The 25570-nt window shown below is 40.9% G+C and overlaps 1 protein-coding gene across 2 annotated transcripts; it reads left to right on the forward strand.

Annotated features, from left to right (window-relative positions):
* Positions 1-639: 639 nt before the first annotated feature.
* Positions 640-25557, forward strand: MTPAP (mitochondrial poly(A) polymerase). Of its 2 annotated transcripts, none has more exons than XM_084618452.1 (9): positions 640-926; positions 4303-4475; positions 5707-5940; positions 8047-8271; positions 16116-16327; positions 19702-19928; positions 22062-22154; positions 22238-22311; positions 24670-25557. In XM_084618452.1, the coding sequence occupies exons 1-9, from the start codon at positions 731-733 to the stop codon at positions 25033-25035; spliced, it is 1800 nt and encodes a 599-aa protein (XP_084474578.1). In that variant the 5' UTR covers positions 640-730; the 3' UTR covers positions 25036-25557. The 2 variants fall into 2 exon arrangements, with proteins under 2 accessions (XP_084474578.1, XP_084474579.1); XM_084618453.1 differs by having other exon boundaries at positions 833-1455.
* The last annotated feature ends 13 nt before the right edge of the window (positions 25558-25570 follow it).

Consider the following 25570-nt stretch of genomic DNA (forward strand, 5'->3'; position numbering starts at 1 on the left):
TGTGTATCAACCAGGAGACGAGGAGTTAAAACAGACATAACACAAGAGCAGGGAGTGGAAAATAGGGCCTCTGTATCTCAAGGACTGTTCCTAGCACATCTGGTACAAAAATGCAGGAATGCAGGCCTCCCCTTTTTTCTCACTCTCTGTAACTTAAACACATATTCCTTCGTTCTACTTTCAGAGACTTTCCCAGCAGCCTCTCTTAGCCTGACTTTGGTTCAGTTGGCATAACTGCCTCCTGTTTAGCTTTTCTCACCTAACAGTGTGTATGGTAACACCCATTGTTTCATGTTCTCTGTGTATATAAATCTCCCCACTGTATTTTCCACTGAATGCATCCAATGAAGTGAGCTGTAGGTCATGAAAGCTTATGCTCAAATAAATTGGTTAGTCTCTAATGTGCCACAAGTACTCCTTTTCTTTTTGCGGATACAGACTAACAGGGCTGCTACTCTGTAACCTGACTTTACTGCAGTAGCTCATTGTGTGTGTTCACACCAATAACAAGAACAGGGAACATGCAGTATTTTATTTTGCCTTATCAAATAATCAGTTTACTTGCAACGGGGTCCTGACTGCGTCCCAAAACCCTTGCACGGCTCGTCCCTTTTCTCTTCCGTGTCTGTCTCACACCCGCCTTTGCTTTTATGTCCCGGGAAGGAGGAGCCCGTGGGCACGGTCGCACTAGGCAGTCACAGGCTGCCGTCGCCGCTGCCCACGGGAGGATATGCACGTGGGTTACTGTTTGCAGGACTGGGACCTTCGCTTGCGCCTCCGGCCGGGGGCTGCGCTGCAGCCAGGAGCCCCTTGGAGCGCCTCCTTCCGCCGAAACGCGTGTTTCCGAGCCCCGCTCACGCCAGGGCTCTCGCACAGCGGCGGCAACGCGCCGTGCATGAAAGGGAGGAGCGGCTCTTTGATATTAGGTGCGCGCTACGCCACTGAATGCGGAGCGAGCGCTGGACGCGCTCCGGGGCGGGCTGGCGGCGCCGGGGACCCCGCCTGGCGGATGCTGAGCGCCCCCGGGAGCAGGGGCTCGCAGCGCCCTCACCCCGCAGGATCAGGCCCGAGCCCGGTGAGGCGAACGGGTGACGGCTGGAGGATCGGATCCCGGTCCCACTGAGCCCGGGTGGAGGCTCCTAGTGGCTTCAGGGGGGGCTGGGCTCCGGGCGGCGGTAGCCAGGAAGCAGAACTAGGTGCGAGGTTTGACTCTCGTGCCGCTCCGTACGCCGCGCGAGTTCGCGCCTGCGCACGGCGGCTCACCCTGACCCGTGCCTCACGTTCCGGTAATGGCGTCCCGCATGGGGCGGCTGCTGCTGCTGTGGTGCCGGTTGCGCTTCCCCGTGCCGGGGACAGGCCAGACGCGCCGCGCTCCGGGGAGGCCGCGCCTCAGCCCGGTCCGGCTCAGCTCCACCGGCGCCGCCACGCAGAGGGCCCCTGGCCGGGAGGAGGCAGGTGAGGCGGCTTCTGTGGCGGGACAGGGCCTGGCTGGGGGTGGCTGCACTGGGCAAGGGGGCAGCTCCCGGGTCCGGGGCTGGGGTGCTGCCGGACAATGGGGTGGGAGGCTGCTGGGCGCCGGGGTCTGTCTGGGGCTGCGCCTCCACTTTTCTGCGGGCCAGGAGGCTGATAGCAGCCCCGCAGCCGGGCGGGGCTGTCGCTGGAGCGCAGCGGGCTGTGACTCGGCTTTTCCGGGGAACGGTAAGTGCCCGCCCCGCCGCGGCTCGCCCTCCGCGCAAGAGCCGGCCCCGTGGGAATCACTTGCCAGCCCCCGTGGCTCGGGTTAGGGCTGGGGGGGGCTAGACTCTGCCTGCTTGAGGGGCTGCGTTGGCAGCTTGTGTACAAACCGGGCGGGTTGCATGCAGCCTCGCTCCGAGCTGCCGTCAGGAGCAGGTGGCCTGCCGATGCTACAGGAACCAGTAGCCTTCCCTCAGGCTGAGGTGTGTAACAGCCCCGTAGGGGCTGCGCTGCCGTGTGAAATGAGACCACGTTGCAGAATTCATAGATTCCAAGGCCAGAGGGGACCCCTGTGCTCATTTAGGCTGCCCTGCTTAACACAAGCCAGATAACTCCCTCCAAATAATTCCTAGAGGATATAATTTGAAAAAAAAATTAATCTTAATTAAAAATGCCCAGTGATGCAGAATCCACCATGACATTTGGCAAATTGTTCCACTGGTTGATTATTCTCATTGTTAAAAGTTTTCCATCTTATTTCCAGTCAGTGGGCTGCATGCTAGACACCACTATGTTAGAATGTGGCAGAGCTGTCATTGTCTGCCATATACCAGTTCCTGAATATGCATCACTAAGATCAAAGGAGAATAACCATCCTGTTTTTGTCAAAAGGCGGGTGGAGGGCTTGTGTGTCCAGGGAAGACGCGGTACTAAGCGTCTAGTTTTGAAGAGCATTGTCACATTCGTTACAGTACTTGTTGGTAATTCCAGTGTTCTATTTCAGGCTATGTCTAATTGGGACTTAAACTGTATCTGCTTATATTTTTATAGCTTTTGCCTTGCATACCATGCAAGTTAAAATATCTAAATTTAATCTCTGCAAACCAGAAACAACCCATTTGAATACATCCTATCTTGACTTTTCCTCCTGAATAGTCATGTTAAGAAACAAAAGTTTAAAAACTGAAATATATTATTTTCAGTGTCTAGTGGCTAGTTTTTTTCAAGATAGACCTTTTTTCTCATTAAGCATATCAGTTGAACTTGTGTAAAGGTGTTTTTTTTAAAGTTAAATACAAAAGACTGAAAAAGGGTCAATATGATTCTTCATAGAGTGCTGCCAGTTATTCCTAGAAAATTGTTCAGGAATTATTGAAAGTTGAGTTTACGGAATCTCTGGGATTCTCAAAAGAGATGATTCTTATGTTAAAAATAAACAAACAAAAGTCCCTGCTAGGAATAGCTTTAGCAAGCATCACATAGAATGGACAGTGATCATATTTGTCATGTGTTTGTACAACACATATTAATCATTACTGTTAAAGTTCAGTACCACTTTGCTACTGTGTAAACCTGATAATTTGTTCAGAAACCCAGCTTCAGTGCTGCAGATAGTGGCAGCAGCTCATCCTCTTTATTTCTGTGTTCTCCCACCAGCTCCTCTTCAGGTGACACTAAATAGCACTGTTGCCTGCCAGCTCTGTACAATAGACACAGGCAGCATGCAAGGAGCAGCATTCCCTAGAGCAGTGGTTCTCAACTTGCCGCCCGTGGGCAGCCCAGTCAGCACACAGATGCGGCCCATGTGTCATCCTCAGGGCCATACAGATAGTATATATATATTGTGTGGATGAGTCCCACATAACACACAGAAAGCTGCATATGCGTCCCACAATGGTGAATAGGTTGAGAACCACTGATCTAGTGTCAGCTACTGCGGTAGGGTGACAGAACCTGCAACAGATAAAAGGGTGGGAGAGAAAAATAAGCATAAAGTATTTGGGGAAAATAAGCAAAAAGTTGGGAAATGAGAGAGAGAAAATTGCGGGGGAAGGGGGAGAGAATAAAAAGCAGAAAGCAAAACAAAAAAAAGACAGAAAAGGGAAAAACAAAGAAGGGGGAAAAGAGAAATGTGACGACTACACTAAGACATAGTGCACAATATTAAGGGGGAGTTGGCATGAGTTTCCAGACCCTATTCTGTTGGGTATTCTGTATAAAGTTTTATGATCAAGGAAGGACGAGAGCCACTGGTCTGGGCTGAAGAATGTGTCACTATCTGATTGTTGTGCATTTGTATCACAACTGCTTTCAACTGTAATATGCTCTGTCTCAGTTTAAGTAGATATTTTACATAGAAAATAGTGAGCTAGTCGTTAATGTCAACATAACAGGTTCACTATAGAAATACATTTTCTGTGGGATGGGAATTCATTGTTTTTGGTTTTCCCCCTTATCTGACTTTAGTAAAATTATGGAAGAATTGCACTTCCATATAGCATTCCTGTGGTTTTGGTTGATTGGTTGGTTTTGGGGGGGGAGTGGGGGGTGTTCCTTTTTGTTCCCAGTTTCACGGTGGCACCTTTCAGTGCCAGTGGGGAAATACTGTGTGCTGAAAAAGAGCACCAGTGCAAACCTCTTGGGAATGCACACATGGGAAGAGAAGGGAAAACTAGAGGTGAACAAGTAAAACAGTAGGGAGGTGAAGAGAAATTGATGTGGGCAGAGAACCTCTCTTTTGAGGGATTGCCCATTATAAACTTTAAAATTGAGTTCTGTAGGTTCCTTAACATCAAGCTACCAAAATCTGTATAAAACCTACAATTTTTTTTCTACCCCTTCCCACAGATTCTAAAGTCAGTAGCTGGAAGAAGACATTTCCTGAGGTGCAAGCAGAAAGGCTAGAGCAAGCACAACGGACTGTTTTAATTAACTGCCCAGCCAAGATCAGTGAGAAAAAATTTCTCAAGTATTTGTCCCATCATGGAAAAATTAACAGTCACTACTTTTATGAAAGCTATGTACGTACTTGGAGTATTTTATATTAAAATCTTTTGTTAAGAGTTGAATTTGGGCAAAAGCAAGAAATTAGTTTTCATGTCTCCCTCAAAAGTTGGGCTTCTTTCTTTGACAAAAATAACGAGGAGTCCTTGTGGCACCTTAGAGACTAACAAATTTATTTGGGCATAAGCTTTTGTGGGTTAGAACCCACTTCATTGGATGCATGGAGTGAAAATACAGGAGCAGGTATAAATACATGAAGGGATGGGGGTTGCTTTACCAAGTGTGTGGTCCGTAGGGAGAAATTGACCCAACCAATACCATCAGATTAGCCCTGAATAGAGACTGGGAGTGGCTGGGTCATTACAAAACCTAAACTTAATTTCCCCAATACTAATTTCTCCCTACTGTTACTCACAGCTTCTTGTCAACTGTCTATAATGGGCCACTCTCTTACCACTTCAGAAGTTATTTTTCCTCCCTTGGTATCCTGCTGTTAATTGATTTATCTCGTTGGACTGACCTCACACTTGGTAAAGCAACCCCCATCCTTTCATGTATTTATACCTTCTCCTGTATTTTCACTCCATGCATCTGATGAAGTGGGTTCTAACCCACGAAAGCTTATGCCCAAATAAATTTGTTAGTCTCTAAGGTGCCACAAGGACTCCTTGTTGTTTTTGCTGATACAGACTAACACAGCTACCACTCTGAAACCTTTCTTTGACAAATGACTTGTGTGTTTCTTTTCATATTTGTTAAATTTTACAAGATGTTAAGTAAATCAAGAATTTTTATTTCTAAATTTTTCAGTCAAGATTTGTTTCTTTTAGTTGAATAGTGACACCCAAAATGAGTTGAAGATAGCACACGTTTTTGGACGGGGCTAAAGCTCTATCAGTAACTTTCATACCACTCAGTCTGCTTGCCTAACAGCAGAACATAGTCATTTGCACTACATTCAACTTCCTAAACCTAGCAGTAGTGGAAATAAATATTTTCATTAGTTTGATTACTTTCTAATGCAGAAATGTGTTCATTATGCCAAATGGTATACATCTTAAATTCTCTTTTTACAGCTTGTGAAAGAGTATAAAGGTGTTGAGGTGTGAATTAGTGTGAAATGCATAGGCTAAAAATCATATTGAATCTAGACAGCTGTGATTACTGTTGAAACAGTAATATCAATGTAATTGTTTATGCCTTGTAGCAGCTATTTTACCATGTCTCTTCACTTTTTAATGCTTTTAGGGTACCTACGCTGTGGTAGAATTTTCTGAAAAAGACAGCATAGCTTCACTACAGGATATTACCCGAACCCCAGGCATTGAAGAGGAATGTGCTGTTCCATTTAAATCTAGACTTTTTACTTTAACACTGAAAAACTCATCAATTCAAGCTGCTGATCAAGCACCAGTTCACTGTCATAAGCAATCCACCATTTTAGTCAATGATCTTGTTCAGAAGCTTTGTAGTGCTGACAGTGTAAGTCTATGGCTATAGCTCTCTTAAGGTTACTTTTTTTCTTTTTCTTTTTTTTTTTAATTTTGCGCATGGAAATGTGTAATTATCTAAAGATTCTTTTGGGATTTTACAGGTTAATTCCACTGGTCAGAAATATTTATCTGAGCTATTAGAGGATTGCCTTGGATAAGAGCATTTCATAAATTGAAATAAATACATCAAGTGGTTACTTTAGTTGCTATGACCATTAGTGTGTATGAAAGCAATCTCTGAATGAGATGGTCTACTTCTGTTCAGTCTTGCAAATCTTTTTTAACACCTGTTTGTATTAAACAGTTGACTCTTCAAGAAACTGATATTTATTTCCACTATTCCCATGCCTTCACTTGTGGTTTGAGATTTCTGAGCCCATATCTGAATCCATTAGTAAAAACAAGAAAGACTTGATATTTCTAAGCTTTAAAAATTAGAAGGAAAAAACGGTGAAAAGAGGTGGAAGGGAGAGGGAGGTGCATGTTTAAGTAAACTACTGTGAGAGTAGGGCTGATACCTTGAAGTATAATGTCTGAGTAATGTAACATATCAGGCTAAGACAGGAACATAGAGGACTTGTACAATTTCCCTACAATTTTTTTTGGGAAAATATTGTTTTCAGAAGTCTTACAATACATTAATATTTACCTTTTTTGAGTCTTCAGTCCAGAGCAAGGTTTTTTTGCTCTTTATTTATTACTCTAACTAAAGCTTCTTTTGAAGGTAATAGGAGTGAGGGCTCTTGGAGTATTACAATATGGGACCAGGTTCCCAGGCTATAAGTAAAATATACCTCTTATATCCACTTTTTTTTTTTTTAGACTGAAATACATATATGTACTGATCAAGCCAGAAGTGACTGGTGGACTTAGGTCTCCACAGAGAAAAATTGTTGAGAGGGGAAATGTTCCCTATCTAGTAGCAGCAGAATTCCTGATTAAGCATTCTGTAGTATCCCATCCCAGGAATGCAGGCAGGCCAGTGGAGTTGCTCAGGATTTATACTGCTGTAAGAGTGTAAATCCAGACTAACTCCATTGACTTGTGCTGAGTTACTTTGGATTTACAGTGCTGTAACTGGGACTGTAATCTTGCCCAAAGACTGCCCACTTTGGTTCATATATGGTGATTAGATTCTTCAACGGTAGTGAGCAAAGAGTATGCTCGGAGAGTCCCAGACAGGAAAGCCTTAGGCATAAGCTAAGTAGGACATTGCTTACAGTGTTAATGTCTGAGAGAATTATGGAATCCTACCAGTGTTGTTCTCCAGCTGAGGAATGTATCCCTCTACCTTTCTTCACTCTCCTCTTATTTACCTGTGAATTTCATATGTACTCCAGAACTCTGCACAGGCTGTCACAGCACCTTCTTTGATGCACTACTGCTATCAGTGCAAAGATATTTGGGATACCTTTCAGAGCTGAGTTAATGGCACCCACTGCAGATGACTGAACAGAAATGGGGGCACTCTTCCTGCAGTAGGAAATTGCACCAGTAATGGACTGGATGGCTTGATAGGATGAAGGGATCTGTAGAGGTGAGGGGCACATTCCATTACTACTTCAAAACAAAAATGCGTTTTTTTTGGTTTTTTTTTTTTTTGGAAAAACCATTACCAAATTGCAACCACACAGGCTAGAGCTAGATTAACCCCCAGTGGCGAGTTGAATAGCCTGGGAATTGGGGCATTCAGGATGCATTTGCATCATTTATGGTGAATACTTTGGTATCTGATAAGAGTCAAAATGCTGGGTATCATGGCCTACACTGTTCATGTTTTCATTTGGATCTATTATCTTCTTTTTCCTTTTGGTTTTACTTTGCTGCTCCATAAGGAAGAATCCTCAATAATATCTATAAATTTGTAGTGGTTTCTGAAATGAAGGAACTGGTGTCTAAAGCTCTAGAGGACATCTTAATTTGTAAATATTTTGTTTACTTCTATAGGAGTGACATACCATTGACATTCGTTTTAAGGAGTTGAAGAAATAGCCTCTGAGGGGAGTATTAAATTAGGGCAGAAAGACTGGATGCTAAGCAAACAAATAAGAAAATGGAACTAACATATATTTTGATGTTTGTTTTTTTTCTTTAGGTAAGTAATCAGTTGTACACACTAATGGATGAGTATCAGCTAACAGAGGAGAACACTAAGCTCCGGTTTCTAGCCTGTTCTCTGATTCAGGAAATTGCATGTGCATATTTTCCAGAGTGCACAGTGAAGCCATTTGGCTCCTCAGTGAATACCTTTGGCAAATTAGGATGTGATTTAGACATGTTTTTGGACCTGGATGAAATTGAGAGGAGCCCTACAAGAACGGTAAGGGTAAACTGCATGTCTCTAACTTGTAGGAATTCTTTGACAGATTTAACCACATAGTGATATAAGTAAAACAGTGGATACGCTATACTGAGGTTTTTTAAAGATTTCAGATAAAGTCTCTCACAAGAGTCCGTTAAGAGGATTTGGTGTTTTGGGGCGAGGTGTACAGAGATAGAGACCTTTAATGAATTAACAATTGTGATGTGGAAACAGAGTAAAAATAAACTGAGGTTTTTCTCATCATGGCAAGAAGTAAACTGTAGTGTTCACTCTACTATAGAGCAACTGCACTCCATAGTTAATGCTGAGGCATTCAGATGCCACAGTGACAAGCACCAGGACAAAACCCTTAGGGCTTAGAATAGACGTCTATACTTTAAACCCCCAAACTGAATTTGCTGAGTGAAGTAACCAATTTGTTTCCAAGTTGGCTCATTTAAAATAAGACGCACAGAATTTTTTTCTGAGAATTTGGATCATGGAAGATTAAAAACTTAATATAAAATTGTTGAATTTTCCATGCATGTCCTAAGTTTCTAGGACACCATATTTTGTAAGACTAGGACTGTGTTTACACTTAAATTGCTACAGCAAGGCCACTGTACTGCTTCAGTACAGACACTCACTACAGTGAAGGGGGTTCTCCTGTTGCTATAGTTGATCTGCTTCCCTAAGAGGTGGTAGCTGGGTTGATGGAAGAATTCTTCTGTCAACCTAGAGCTGTCTACCCCGGGGTTTAGGTCAGCTTAACTATGTCACTTAGGAATGCATATTTTTCACATCCCTGAGTGACATAGCTGGATCAACCTAACTTTCGAGTGTCGATTTGGCCACAGTCTGTCTAATGACCCCTCACTTCAGCTCTTTAGTCTTTGTGACCCACCTCCGACGTATGCTACTGTATTTCACTGCCTCATGGAAGTATATGAATGAGTAATTTTTATTTTGCCCAATTATTGGCACTTACCCATGGCAGTTGGGCAAGTTTTTCTGGTACTGAGTTTGTATAATTTACTGCACCAACTAACTTCATTAATCAGAACAAATTGAGAAGACATCTGCCAATAAAAATGAATGCAGTGAATGTACTGGAATGTTGGCAATTTGCATTCATAGAACCTCTAAATATTTTGTTAGTCAGTTGAACTAAACTCAAGAACAGTGTTCCATAGGTGAACCTCCTTCTATTGAAATCTTTCTTGGCCATTACCCGGGATGTGAGCAGGTCTGAGATGTCTTGCTCTGGATTTTCTTTAGTAAATCTGTCCAGCTGGCATCTAGTACTTTAGTGTAATAGGGTGGATTGATTTAAATCAGCAAGCAGGAAATCTTGATTTAAATCATTTAAATCTGGTTTTGCGTTTGTACTTAGTTATTTTCCTAAAGAAAAGTTGATTCTTCATTAGTTGGTAACCATTAAAATGTTGATTTTTGCAACTAAACGTAGCCTTTACATTAAAATTGATACTACTTCTTGCTAACCGGGAGGATAGACTGTATCTACGCACATTTATTTAAACAGTTTAAGCTTAGCGTACATTTATTCATTCTTAATTTTTACATTTTGTATTATGTTAGAAAACTGTGAAGTATGCATTTCTTCTTTACTAGATTTAATGTTTTACTTGTGATTTGTGTCAAGCTCTATTTGGAAATTGGAATTAACTGCATAAAAACAGTGTTTTCAAATTAGTTTTATTTAACTGATAAAAACATATTAAATGTGCTGGATACATGAGGAAAAAAAGTAAGTTAAATGCAAAAAATATGTTGATAGAAACCTAACAGATTTATTAAACAAAAAAGTAATGTAGTTAGGGAATTGAACTGACTGTTTCTGTTTGCCATGTCCTTCAGGATTTCAGAACTGTAGATCTTGTCCGACAATTCGTTTCTCTTCATAGATTGGAAGAGGAAAATAAGCTTTCCTAATTCAGCTACCAGTTGGTTTCTTAAGTTTTAATGATCTAGTCATTGAACTGAACTAGTGCAGTAAACTGAAGTTAGGAAAATAGCTTTCTGTACCTGCAAGAAGGCTGTCAAAAGCTGGTTTACATGTGCTTAGCCGTTGACTTCCACCAGTTCAGTGGTTTGACTTTCTTTAAAACTTTGGCCACAAACATGTCCTGCCTAATATTTTTTCTAATTTAAATGATTTTTGTAGATTACATACATTATCAAAATGTACTTAATTTAAATAAGAGTTCCATTTTTAAATAGAAATCAGATTTTAAAAAAATAGTAATTAATTTTTGTCCACCCTGTATTGTAAAATTAAAGCTACAGGTTATCTTGCTTGTTTTCCCTAACCCCACTCTATTGTTTGCTGATGCCATTTAATGGAGCTCTGCTCAATCAAGATACTAAAGCCACTTCCTTTGGCAATGCTGTTGTTTTAGTTGGCGGTGTTGACACACATTCTCAGTGAGGCTACAAAAGCCATTTTGGGTTTTCTCATTGAGCTCATCCAGTTAGAATATTGTCAGATTAGTAGCAACAAGTGGACTTGAAGATATAAACAAATAGTGTCCATATGTAATGATGCTGTGTCAAAAGAAGGAAATAGAATGAAACTTTTTCTTCACTGCATGTAACCATGGGGTAAGTAATCATGTGCTTGTCAACCCATGGTAGCCTGCCCTGCTGCTGTGCAACCACATTGTTGATGATAGCACATTGCTGTCACACTCTTTTGCCGCACTGGCTATGACAAACAGTACAGCTATCTGAGCTTGTAAATTGAGATTCATGATGCCACAACTCACTGTCACACTGTGCTCAGATTCTCAGGGTGGTGTTGTGCAACTTGTTAGTTCACTGTTTGGATTGCTGGATGGAATGGTCTAGGCCCACGAAATTCATTTCCTGGCAGTAACCTAGTTGGTGTGGTGTTGTGTTGCTATGTGCTGGCCAAAGGTATGGATCCTCCTATCCCTAATTACCAGGGTCTAAAAGTACTGCTTTTTATGGAGGCAGTGTTTCTTTTTCATGTGCCTGCACCATCTGCTACCAGAAGACATTGGCAGGGGTTTCAAAGATTATTTTGAGGCTAGAGAAGACAGAGGCAGCAAATTGCTGTTAGAAATAGCATAGCAACAGCAATTCCCCAGGACCCTCTGGACACGGAGGCCTGAACTGAGCGGGTACTGTTTGTAATGACAGATAATCCCTCCTCAGACCACTGCTTCTGGGACAGGAATACAAGCATTCACTGGTGAGACCTTTTTGTGATGGAAACATGAAATGACCAGCAGTGAGCCCAGAACTTTCACATGAAGACACATTCACACAGCTCCATGGGGACCTTGCCCTCGCAGAGAGCATGAGAGCTGGTAATGGTCCTGAATTGTGTTGCTCTTTGCCTTGTGAAAACTGACAACCTCAGACTGATACAGATCTGTTGGCAATCCATTTGGGTTTGGAAAATTTACAGGTAATTCAGTGGTCATTGAAGTTTGCAAGGTAATTAATGATGTGCTGTCCTCCAGGCTTGCCAAAATTGGAAATATTCCTGAAGTAATTGCAGGGCTTAAACAGATGGGCTTCCTGAACCGCACAGGTGTGATTGATTGGGACATATATACCCATCCACCATCTCAATCAAGCAAGTATATTAATAGGAAATGATACTACATTATTATGAAGGCCCTTGTGTACCTCTAGGGCATATCCATGGATACCTACATCAGATACACTGGCTGGGTTCATGATGCCAGGGTGTTCTAGAGATCTGGCCTGTTTCAACTTGGGTAAGCTGACATGTTATCTTCCCCCCCCCGCCCAAAATCAGTGCAGTGTCCATGCCAGCTGTGACTTCTGACTTTAGGCAACTTAAGGTGTCTGCTGGCTCTGATGTGCATCAAGAGAATGAGGCAGTTTAAATACATGCTAGCAAATGCAGATTGGTAGTGGAATGTGCCTTTGGCCAGCTAAAGATAAGATGGCACTGCTTACTGACTTGTTTGGACTGTAGAGTTTTTAACACAGTATATGTGATTGGGGCGTATTGTGTGCTTCACAATATAAGTGAACTTAAATGAGAGTACTTTACTGGCTTGCCAACAATCCTGATTCAAGGCATACTTGCAGACCACCAAAAAATGAACCTTTTACTACCACAGAGTCTGCTACAGCAAAGACTGTAAGGGATGGCATTTGTACTTGCATAGTCAAGTTACATGGTGAGTACAATGGGGCTGAACAGTGGGGTTGCATGGTGCATTTGGGCTTTTGCGTTATATTCAAATGTAGTGTTGGTGCATGCACTAGAGAAAAATTCCTTTCTCTTCACCTTTATTGAAATTCATGGATGTTAAAAAAGTGAGCTTGTGCACCTCCATTATCAAGTCATCCCGACAACTCCATCACATCACTGATAGAGTGGTCTCTTGGTTGCCAGGCCCTTCCTTAATGAGTCTAATGCTGGTGCACTTGTTCTTGAAATACAGAGGGAAAATATTGCATGCCCTAGAATTCATGCAATTTTATCTTCGGTCTATGTAGCCACATGTAAAATAACAATTTTTATCTCAAAAGAATACTGTGCCCTTTGCACTTTCATTCTGCCATCAAATTTCTGCCTGGAATTATCCCAGGAGAATAAATGGCAAGTTAATTTTACCTTCCAACTATCCAAAACAATTTTGGGGAGAAGGGAGAATGGGTGGGGAGCCTGTTACTGGAAGACATGGCAGCAGTGGTGAGTATATTGCACCCTCTTCATCCTTACAAGATGTGCTGCTTCAGATACCAGAATGGAAGACAGAACAGTTATTCCAGGTATCGGGGATGAGGCCCTGCTTTTATGCTAAAGAATCTGTCTTGCAACAGAAGGACTGATAAATGACTGGATAGTGATTTCGAGTTATGATAGTGGCAGAGGGAGGCTTACCAAGGGATATCAGAGATCACCTGAAACTTTTACTGAGTGACAGATTCTGTTTTATTTCTGTGACAGATATGGCAGTTTTGTGCAATATCTTTGGGGGATTTTACTATATTCAATTTATGTATAGTTGTGGGCCGGCTATTGTATGTAATTCCATGGGGGAGGGTGACCACAGCTCCTTTAAGAATTATGGACAGTGTGGGGTGATTAGGCAAATTCAGTCAGGTTGTAACACCTTCAGAGAGACTCGTATATACTAGTTCTAACTGAATTCTCCAGAGACCAACAGACAAAGAAAGGACTTTTGGCTAAAGTAGCCTGAGTTTAAACTGACTCACGGCCTTCTTGGTGATTCAGCAAACAGACAGAACCTTCTATTTAAAAGGGGGCCTCAATCCATAGGGGAAGCTGGAAGAGCTGACATCTGCCAGAGCCTGAGATTGGAGTTGGGGTGACCTCTGATAAGCTTCTTAGCTTGTAGGTTCTCTTTATTGTTTTTAATATGTGTTCCATGTAATGTTGTCATCTTAAGAATAAACATGCTTGCTTAGAAGGAGATGTCTGGTAATTACACTGTTTATAGCCTCTAAGGAGAAAGTGAAGCGCAGATGCTGGCCTTTCTAGGCTGTCTGGTTTCCTGGGAATAGCACAGTGTAGGCAGGGAATTGTGCAGCCTAAAAAAATGCCAGTCAGGAAGCAGAAAGATGCTGGTCTCCTCCCAAGAGAGGTGATGGCCGGGAGCAACCCTAAAACTGGGTGACTGCTGATGCATGGAAGCGGAATACAGGTGCAATTGTCCTGAGCTGAGTTACTCTCCAGGATTGGACCAAAATCATATCCATAATAAGCTGGCTGCACTGGTGGCATGGGGTCTGAACATGCAGGTGGGTTGGGATAGTGATGAGTGCCTTTGAGTACAATTTTATGGCAGTTTATATTTTGGCCAGGATATGTCCACAAACCTTTAAACTTTAGTATTAGACACTTTCATTTAAAAAATAAAAAAAAGCTGCTGCATTCTGCCACTGTGTGAAGTTCCAATTTGCATTCTTTTTCTTTGCCTATACCCCATTTTGACTAGCATGATTGGAAGAAAGGGATGAGGTGGAAGATATTCAAGCATAATGGTGTTGCATCCACCCTTAACTGAAATCCAAGTTAGGATTATAAGATAATGTATTTATTTTGTAATATTCTGCATAATAACAAAGGTGACAGCCTCCATCTTACTGGCCTGAGATTCTGAGTCCTTCATTGCTTCCTCTGCCTGGGAAGCCTCCACCACGTTGTGACTTTCTGGGCTGTATAAGGGAACAGCTCCTGTAAATCGGGGCAAAGGTCGTCTCCCAGGCTAAGGCCACCTTCCTCTTCCAATTCCTCTGCTCCATCTCCTTGCTGGCTATTCAGGAGGGGCTGGGTTGTATCTTCACAGACATGCAGGTTCCAGACTCCTTTCCACACTGGCTCTGAAGATGAGTCTGTGCTGAAATGGGCTTTTCTGCTTATGAGGGTTCTCAGCACACCATAAAATGGACAGGTTTTTGGGGCTCTCACCAAATTTCTTCTTTTTATTTCTGGCCTTCCAGTAGCTCATCTTGTATCCCATTTCTCTTCTCCGTGTCCTGTTGTCCCATCTGGTCAATCTCATGATCAATGTGATATTTTTCCTCTGGTGTTAAATGTGGATTTTGCTCACTTTAGTCCAAAGCTGCACCAAGATTCTGGTGTGTTCATATGTTCAGGTGGGTAATACACAGGCTTAGGGGCTGCTATTCTGTTGTTTCAAACAGAGGTGGGCAAGTATGGAGAAACTGCAGATAGGGTGGGACCATGGATGCTGAGCAAAGGGATATGAGGGTGGACCACTTCCAGTCATGGGTGAGAGCACCGGTAGATGGCAAAGTAATGCATAGGAGGGGTGCCCAGTGTGTTTATGGAAAGGTATTGGAGGACCATGATATCTTGATTTGTTGTGGGTGCCTCAGCTGTACGTATTCATTTCATTAAACCTCATAATAGCAACACTCATTAAAAGCTGCCTTATGGTGTGCCCTATAGCTTGGTGTGTTGTGGTGGCCTTGTGGCAAACGTGGATGTGTGAAGGCATATCATATTAAGGGGGGAAACAGGCTGAGCACAAGGTTAGCATGCAGTGAAGACAAGGTCTGAGAATTTTTTTTAAATTTGCTAGAACAGTTATTTCAAAAGTGCGAATAAAAATTTATTACTGCAGCCTAAACTAGACATGAATTAGCAGGTATAAGGACACATTATAGGAAAATGCACATTGGCATGGTTAGAATACTGCTATAGAGAATTGTTCTGACTCTATAAAATACATAGAACATTAGCTTTCTTTTCTGAGATAGTGAATTTAATAGTCTTCAAGAATCTGGGATGCATTATGAGGTAATAAACCAATGTGCTGAAACTCTGGGATTTTCCAAAAGCTAAAAGGAAATGTTCTTTAACAAAGAACCTCACAAATGTGGTTGGTACAAGCTAACAAACACCTTGCTCAAAAGAGAGGAAATAACATGTTCTGTGGCTTGGTTGTGCTTCTTGTTTCTAGTTTTTTATTAAATTAGGTCTCTAAAACAGTGTGCTTCATCTTGACCTCTCTGTTTTTACGTAACTGAAAAAAAATCTTGGAAACTACTGTACTACTTATTATATACAGTACTGAGATTACAGCATTCATATATTTATCTAAGCAATTGAATTCTTGATTTCCCAGTTGTTAATCTGGAAAGAATGTAAGAGAGGCAAAGATAAAGTGATATTTTAAAATGTTTTCTTTTATCGAGTCCTAAAAACTACTTGCAATGTGTGTTTTTTAAATCTTTAATCACGAACCATTCTTTGCAAGTGATTCCTGTTGTCTTTCAGAAGTGTCCCAGAATCTTACGTCATTTTCAGAACTGGTAATTTATCTTCATCTTTTTTGTGTTAGAAAATAGGTCCTTTTTATATGGAATATCAGATGAAGAGAGTACCTTCTCAGAGAATAGCATCACAGAGAATCCTCTCTGTGATTGGTGATTGCATTGACAACTTTGGCCCTGGCTGTGTGGGTGTGCAAAAGATACTCAATGCTCGCTGTCCATTGGTGAGATTTTCCCATCAACCAACGGGGTTCCAGTGTGACCTGACAACTAACAATAGGTAATGATATGGCAATAGCATTTTTAAAAATGTAAATAGAAGAATAATATGTATGTTGGAAAGCTATAATGTAAGTTACTTTTATAGGCTTCTGTATGTGTGTCTATATATTAAACAAATGATACATTTGATAACTTTTTTCCTTTTCTACATGAGTCTAAACTAGGAAATAAATTTGATAACTCTTAAAAAAAAACCCCAACTTTTGAAGACTAATTTTGAGGACTGGTCTTTTTTAATTTAGCAGTAAAAATACAGATTATAAATACTTTCTAAAACTAGAGACATGAAAACTTGTCAATACAATAATACACGGATACAAAACAATATAATAAAATGGATATGAAATCAAGAATATATGGAGTTTTCATTAACTTTTTTGATTCTCTGTTGCTTTTAGAACTTGGCAATTGTATAATACCAATGTTAATTTATATTTCTTCAATTGCCTTTCAGTGATCAGATTCAGGTTATTTGAAGTTGTCTTTTTCTTGGCCTGAACACAGACAAACACGGAATTATTTTATATTAGCCTAGCATATTGCCACCTAAGTAGCAAACAGGCAATTCTTTTTTAAGAGAAAGGAATTGAGACTTGATGCCTTTCATGATGATGCCCAATAGGGGGAGTAGATTTCTTAAAAATAGCCCTTTGGCCTGCCACTTCTCTTCCTAGGTTTGCTTTCATTTTTTGATTACATGTACCAAATAGCCACATGAATGCCGTTTTGTTTTTATTGATCATGGGTTGGGAAAGATCTGGTGTGCTGTAGAAGATACTGGAACAAGCTCCTGAGTTATGCCTGTAATTAATTTTGGTATTCCTCCCCTTTACTTTTCTGCCTTTTTTCCTGAGACTGTTGCATCACCTGCAGTATTTACTTGTGGTATCTTGTACATTAGTGATAAAAGTGATTATACAAGAGAGGAAGAGGAGAATAGCAAAGCAAGGAACTACATTTAATCGCTGACTATGGGCCAAAATTTAACTATACTGTATGGGCAGTACTGTTGTAGAACCAGATGAGGTTGTCTTCTCTTGATAACTGCAAGACTTAAGTTTGTTTAATTGTAAATGATAGTATCATTAAAAATAAGTATGCTTACTATTATTTGTAATTCTGTAGTTAATAATTTCTTGGAAGCTTCCAACTGAAATGTTTCTTTACCATTTCCCTGTTGTCCATTGGACTCTTGTTTATTTGAGTTACATTTCTTGTGACTTGTGAGCTGCTGTTCTCTTTTATGCATATAAAGGTACAAGCCCAAACCCATAAAAACACAGGAATATGTCCAGTGACAATGGAACATTTGGAGAATTTAGCTGCCCAATTTTTGCAATTCTTTACTAAATGTACACAAACAGATTTTTCAGAAGTTTATAACTTTGGCCACATTTGGGTGATATTTCATGGGAACAGAAAAAGGCCCATCCTTGACACAATGCAAACCCCTTGCCAAATTTCAGGTCCCCACTCCAAAGCACAGAGGCATTAGAGCTGCTTAGTGGAATCTGAATTTTAACATAGGCAAAACATGGTGTTTTTCCCTAGTCCTGTTCTGGGAAATGGCTGAACCATTTTCGCTGAAACTTTCCAAAAAAATGTATCCTAAGACATATGCCTGACATGGAAAATTTCTCCCTGTTAGTTTGACTTATAAGCCACTGAAAAGAGGGTCTTAAATTGCCTACTTCTGTAGTTTGTATGCCACTTAATTCTTTCGTTGCATTATCATTTTTAAGTCGGATTTAAACATGTACCCTTCCCTGCTCCTCCGATTCTTAACAAATTCTACTTGTGGACAGCCATGTGAAAAAGGGAGAATGGGGTAACTGACATGTATGTGTAGACTGATCTGTTTTTTATAGCATGATCATAATCCTCCTTTTTTTAACTGCACATAAACTTTAGAGAAAAATTCCTTTGAACTTGTACTCGGATCAGTGAAATTTTTTTAAAGTTAACTGTGAGTACTGTGTGTGCCTTTATTGAAATTTTGACATGCTAAGACTATGTCTACACTGCATTTTAAACCTAGGTCTGTGGGACCTGGGCTAGTGGACTTTGTTTCCAAGCCGGCACTTGAGTGTCCACAGTGCATTGTAAATTTGGGGTTAGTACAGCTGGGAGCCAGGTCCAGTTATTGTAACACATCCATTCTGTGCTACACAGACCTTCTGTCTTGGGTCTGCAGCTTAAGCTGCAACCACCATGCAGAATGACAGGGTTTAGACCTTAGCCATGGTGGGACACACTGACCCACCCACTAGCAGGGTACTAGAACTCAGGTCCTAAGTGATTGCTGACCAAAGTCAGGCAGATTTGGGTGTGGATGGTAGGTGGGCTTGTGCTCAAATCTGAGTCAGAGCTTGGGTTTAGTGTGCAGCGTTGATATACGCAATGAGGCTGTGGTACAAACTAAGACTGCAAAATGTGGTTCAGTAGTTTGCATGTAGAAAGCTTTTTTTTTTCCTTTTTTGGTGCATATAAAGATGGAGGAGGAATTGTCTTCACTTTTGCTTGTTCTAAAACAGCATAGAACATTGGGGATGGTGTAAAGCACTTCAGCACAGTCTAAATTTTAAAAGAAAAGTACCTTTTCTACTCCCAAAATCTGACTTATACTTTAGGAAGTTTGTTTGTCCTTTTGAGGTGATGCCACATAACCTAGAGGAGTATGTGCAATGCTGGGAGCCAGTGACTCATGTATCCATACCTGCCTCTTGTGGTATTAATACTTTGCTTTTAAAAAAAACTTTACACTGGACTGTCACAAACTTGGGGATGTTTCACTTTAAACCTTCATCATTTGAAAACTGCTGAATTGACTTTCTTTAAATGTGGCTTCTTTTGTAGATCTCACTGAGACTTAGTAGATCTCATTGAGGTTAAGGCCTTTAGATTTTACTTGATTTTTGAATGCATTGTATTGTAACCCTTTGTAGCCAAAGTTATCTAAGAAATTCCAGATTATATTTGGTTTTGTATTAGACAATTTATCGTGTACTCAAAAGTATAAGAGTTTAAATTAATTCTGCATTTTCTAACTCTGGAATGCTTTATTTCTCCATTATAATGTTGCATTTATTTTTTTATGGACATTTTACACAATGCAAATTCCACTGCTAAAGTGTACTGATAGTATTTCTCTTCCTCTGTACTTAAGTCTCTAATTATAGGGCCACCCGGAACTTCATCCTAGACATTTTCAGATGTTCTCTCCTACTTTTATGTCATATGCAACAATTTGAACAAAAGATCCTCTTTCTTTATAATTGTTACGTCTTAGAGCAGCATGTGTTATGGTTACATTTGACAGTTGGCGGTTCTCTTTAATGTTTACAATTTGTTCCTTCGACTTGTGTCTCACAGAGTTGCCATGAGAAGTTCAGAACTCCTTTATATATATGGTAGCCTTGACTCACGTGTAAGAGCTCTTGTGTTCAGTGTACGGTGCTGGGCCCGTGCACATGGCATCACAAGTACCATTCCCGGTCCCTGGATTACAAACTTCTCTCTAACAATGATGGCCTTGTTTTTCCTTCAAAAGAGAACGCCACCTATCATTCCAACTCTAGACCAACTTAAAGATCTAGCAGGTAAGAACATTTCCATTTTGGAGTAGGACTGAACTAGCTCTCATGTGTTTTCTCTCCACTCTGGTTTCATTGAGTCTTGTGTGAATCTCGGTCACTTTTGATGGTCCAAAATAATCTTGCATGTTGCAAATGCCAAATATTTGAGAGACCATCCAAGTCGTTGAACATTGTTAGTGATTCATTGTTGCAAGATGAATATTTTGGAGAATCAGACACTTAGATTTATTTTGCTTTTTTAAATTTTTCAAGTCACAATATTAAATTCCATTGACAACATTAATTTGAGACTAAATTATTCATTTAATTCCAGTAGGAGAGCTGCAGTACTTACAGAAAAGCTTTATTTTAACTGGCTTAGAGAGTGGGCTTGTTCTGTGCATCTGACAATTAAAAATCAGTCTTTTCTTAAAAGTCCAGGTGGTTGTTTCTTCTGATTTGCTGATCTTCTGTTCCTCAATAAATTAAACCATAAACTACCATATAATATAATCTTTTCACTGTCATTTGGTATCATATATGTTTTTTATACTCATCAACTTTGACATCAATATCAAACTTTTAAAGAAATTAAAAGCAAAAGATATATTTGACTGACTTTTATCGAAGAGGGCTCAGTGACTTGTAAATAATTCTCAATGTACCTGTGAGGTAGCTGTTACTCATTTTATAAACGGGTAAATGGATTAGGTTTTGCCCAAGATCAAAGAAGGTATGCCAGCAAAAAAGTACAGAATAGAATTCAAGAATCCTGACTCACCAGTCATCTGTTCTAACCTTTAGACATGCTTCCTCCCAGGCTTTGAAATGGAGAATAAAGGCTAAGGTGCATGCTGAATTTTAGTGGTTTTGAAGTAAAAACTTTTAAAGCTTTCAAAATCAGTTACCGAAAAGTTATTTTTTAATTCCCTTTGAAATTTCAAATGGGGAATTACGACAGTCACAGTGGAATAGGTGTCTTGAAATGTTTCAAGAAAAATCCCAATGCACTGTGATAAGTATCTGAGAGGAAGGATACTGATCATGCAACCCTTACTTGTGTCTGTAAGCCCACTGATCTGTGATGGTACAGGCCATAAGGCCTCCTTGTGTAAAATGTCTTTGGGCTTGGCTACACTTGCCATTACAGCGCAATAAAGGAGCTCTGGGCGCACTAGCTCACTGCTCGTCCACACTGACAAGGCAAGTAGAGTGCTCTGACTCCACGGCTACAGTGCTGCTGGTACTCCACCTCGGCGAGTGGAATAACGTTTGCTGCGCCCCCTGCTGGAGCGCCGCAGCGCCAGTGCGAACGAGGTGTTGCATTGCTGCGCTCTGATCAGCCTCCGGAAACGTCCCATAATCCCCTTAAGTCAAGTGACCACTCTTGTCATTGTTTTTGAATCGCTGCAGGAATGCGGATATGCCCTTTGAAAGCTTTGTTTCTGACAGCCGGCTGCTTATCTGCTCCGAGGCAAAACAAGCCATAAGTGTGGAATGATGTGTGTGTGAGAGAGAGAGAGATGGGGGGTGGTGGTGGGGGGGTGTGTGCTGCTATCTGAATTTACAAGACAGCATGCTGACATGCTCTCAGCCCTCCAAAAACCCACTCTCTCTCCCCCACATACACACAACACACTCCCTGTCAGACTCCACCCCTCCTCCCCCATTTGAAAAGCATGTTGCAGTCACTTGCATGCTGGGATAGCTGCCCACAATGCCCAGTGCCGCTGCAAGTGCTGCAAATGTGGCCACACCAGTGCGCTTGAAGCTATCAGTGTGGACAGACTGCAGCGCTTTCCCTCCCGTGCTCTCCGAAGGCTGGTTTAACTCAAAGCACTCTACATCTGCAAGTGTAGCCATGCCCTTAGTGGCTGATTTTCAAAGGAACAAATAGGAGTCATGCACTTACCCAGTTTTGCTTTTGAAAAATCTCCTGTTTAGTCCTAAGCACTCTCCCTCCCCCATCCAAAAATTTAAAGCATTTAAATCTTTAATTAATTGTAAAAAGTAGTTTATCTTCTGTACCCACTTGCACTGATTTAAGGTACTGCTCTCTTTTTGAAGAGGATGTCTGAGTTATGCTTAATAAATATGGGGGACTTCTTTTTACTGTGTATCACATTTAAACACATTGTTCCCAACTTGTCATTTCAGATGCAGAAGATAAGCATATAGTCGAAGGTCATGACTGTACCTTTGCTAGCAATGTGAACAAAATTAAGCCTACAGAAAATACAGAAACATTGGGTAGGTGAATCTTCATTCAGTGTTTTTTTTTCCATTTCTGGGAGAACTATATCCCTTTCCTTATTTTCCCTTTTCCCTTTCAGATGTGCTGCTGAGTGACTTCTTTGAATATTTTGGGAATTTTGCTTTCAATAAGAACTCTATAAATATTCGAAAGGTAAATGCATTTTAATCTCTTCCCATTACTCTTTTACTGTCACCTTTCTCATTTATATGAAAGAGGTACAAATATTAAATACTGCATAAAGGGCCAAATTCTGCTGCCCTTATCCATTTATCCTGCTAAATGATACATGAGTATCTAATGTATATTCATAACCATAAAAGATTAATTTTCTTATCATAAGGAAATAGTATCATTCAGGAAACATTTTGTGTTTTGTAATTGTGTAGCACATTTTGCAGTTGCAGAAATTACACATAGAATAGCTGTAAACTGATTTTATCCATAAAACTAGTTTTAAAACTGGCAGTCAGATTCACAAAGAAAGTTAAATTCTGTAGAACAAAGCAAAACCATTGATCACCTACTTCCTGATTGTGCTGCAGCACTAATTATTTGTTGTATTATAAAGCACTCGCTATAAGTCAATAAAGCTTCTCAGCTGAATGCTCTATTACATGAGGTGTCATTGTTCAATAGTAGCTGCCTTCTTTGTCCCACTTTAGTGGTTAGAGAGTTGGGTTTTTTTAAACCTGGACTGTACAACACAATCCAACATTTTTTTTTGGTCTTGACACAAACAGTGTGTCCCTAAACACTTTGCAGTTTTAAATAACTGTGTTCTGGATTGGGAACCCAGAGTTTAGACCCCATCCATACTTCAGCTTCTAACTGAGTTTGAAACTATTTACTGGCATAGCTGTTCACCACGGTTGGTGTGCCTACTCATAATGGATAAAATCTGGTTAGTAACTCTGACAGTTACATGTTTTGTGTCTGCTTAGAGAGCTATTCTGGCACGTGCATTTCTGCATGTAATTCATTCAGCACAGTTGTTTGCAATGTTTACAGGACTCCCTAACGATGTTTTGTAACTGGCTTAACCAGTCCGTATTTTACTAGCCCTTTGTGAGATAGGAGATGCCAGAGTATGTTGTCCCATGTGCTGCTATGTGAGTATACCCTTTGGGCACTCAATTTCCTGCTCAGACACTAGGAGATACCTACCCAGATATTCACGGAAGACACTTACACAAACTCTGCTAGGTGTCGTAATATGTGGGGACTTATCAGTTGGTTGACATGGCAGAAAAGTTAATTTGCAGACACAGCCTGAACATTGTTAACTTGTGACTAATTAAGATAACCCTTTTTTAGAATTTGCAGAAATGTAAATAAATAAGGTGACCAAACTGCTTACGTAGGTCACATTTAAAAGTTGCTGTGTGGAGCGGGCCTTCAGCTCTTCTGTGTTGTTGCTTTCTGTTACCTGTATAAGGACTTCCTGGCCTCTTCCTTTCAAATAAGAGAGAATTTGTTGTTTGTGTTCCCTATTGCCTCTGGGTAATAGGGTAAAATAGACAGGTAAGGGTTAAGGGCTACCTTCCTGTCCCTGAACCAGTAAGAGATTTAAAGGAAGGGTGTGTTCTCCTTTCAGTTCTGAGAGAGCCAAGGGCGAAGCCGCCAAGGACTGCAGGGCATGATTGGCAGGAGAATTGCTTGCTTTTGGTGTTACTCATGAGTTTTCTGTTAACCAATAAGTTGTGCCCTAAGGCAAGGACCTGAAACAGCCTCTGGCATGGAATTGGTTCCTTCCTTAGTTTGTGAGAGAGCCCATGAGATTTACACCACGGGACGCAGCAGTTGGTGTTGCCTAAACAGCTCAAAAGAGTACTTTAGAATAGTGAAATGGCACTCAGCACTGTAGAAAACACAAGAAGGCAGATCACACTGTAAAAAGCTTCAAATCTGAGAGAGTGACGTGCAAAAGACAGGAGGCACTGGGGGAAATCCAGGGGAGGAAATAACTTACTGCTTTTAAAAAATCATTAACTCTTTACTGGGCATTGTGAAAGAATGGAGCATTTTGGAGGGATTTTTGTAGCCATGTTGGCTTAACAAATGGAGCTATAGAAATCATTCTGTGCATGAAGGACAACATGGGAGAAGGTATTCATTCCATGCATAAAGGGCAGGATGGAGACAATAGTGGAAGGCTGAAACTTATCTTGCTGGTGTAGAAGAGAGAATGGGAGAATTGCATCAAAGACAAAGTCTGAGATGTGCATTGCCTTGAAGGAGATGAGACATTTAAACGTGCTATGGTGAACAAGAAGTAGCCATTGAAAGGACGCAAAGAGTGGGAAATGACATGGTCAGATTGACAGGCTAATTAAGTTGATGAACATCTACTTTCCTTTTTATGAAAGAAATTCCTTGTTAGGTCAAAGGACCTTTGCAGTCAGGTGATAATATTTAAAATTGCTGTAATAACTTAGCTGAACTGTTCTGTTTGCTGTGTGTATAATACCCATGTGAAATATGTCTTTCCTATCTTTAAAATATCTGCAGGGAAAGGAGCAAAATAAGCCTGAGCCTTCTCCTCTCTACATCCAGAACCCCTTTGAACAGGCCCTCAATATCAGCAAGAATGTTAATCAAAGCCAGCTGGATAGATTTGTAGCTTTGGCTAGAGAGTGTGCCTGGATTTTACAGCAGGAAGATAAAGGTCATTCTTCATTGAGTAATAGCCAGCCTTGGGGACTGGCAGCCCTACTGCTACCATCTGTAGCAAGTAACTGTGTCAAGGGCAAGAAGAGAAGGAAGGGACCGACAAGTGAACGAATCAAAAGCCTGTTGGACTCTTTGAAAATAAATAATGCAAACAGTTTGGTAAACAATGGTGGGAAAAGGACCTTTAGCAATCAAACACGGTAGCTGCTACTCTGTTGCTTGTGGTAATAATTGGAAGAACATTACTTGAACTTAGTTTCTGCTTGAAATGAGATGGAGAAAATTACCTCCTGCTTCCACTGTTCTAAACCTTGTGCAGAGCTATTTAGTTCCTCTGGGCATTCTCTCCTCTAAAGCCCTCCTCGCTCTTCCATCTGACCTATGGATGAAGACCATCCAGCCATCAGCTTTCATATATACCTTCTTAAAATCAGCCTTATGCTGGGTACAGTTCAAAAAGCAAAACAGATTGGGCCTGGGAGAAGGACTTCCGGAACCCTGTCAGCTACTGGACAAACAACGCTAAGCAAAGGAGGTGCCAGAAGCAACTTCTTTCCCATGAAACCATGGCTTAAAAGATGATGCAATGCTAGCACCCCCCCCACACCACATCAGTGCACTAGAAGCTATTTTAAATCAAAGTTCTTGTGTGCCTTTTGTAACAGTTTTCCACGCATGTAAATGATGCAAGATATAATAAAGCAACTGGAACTTGTTAGTACTGTATAGTTAACATGTA

The sequence above is a fragment of the Lepidochelys olivacea genome (genome assembly GCF_965140295.1).
Source record: "Lepidochelys olivacea isolate rLepOli2 genome assembly, chromosome: 2".
In the NCBI taxonomy this organism is placed as follows: Eukaryota; Metazoa; Chordata; order Testudines; family Cheloniidae; genus Lepidochelys; species Lepidochelys olivacea.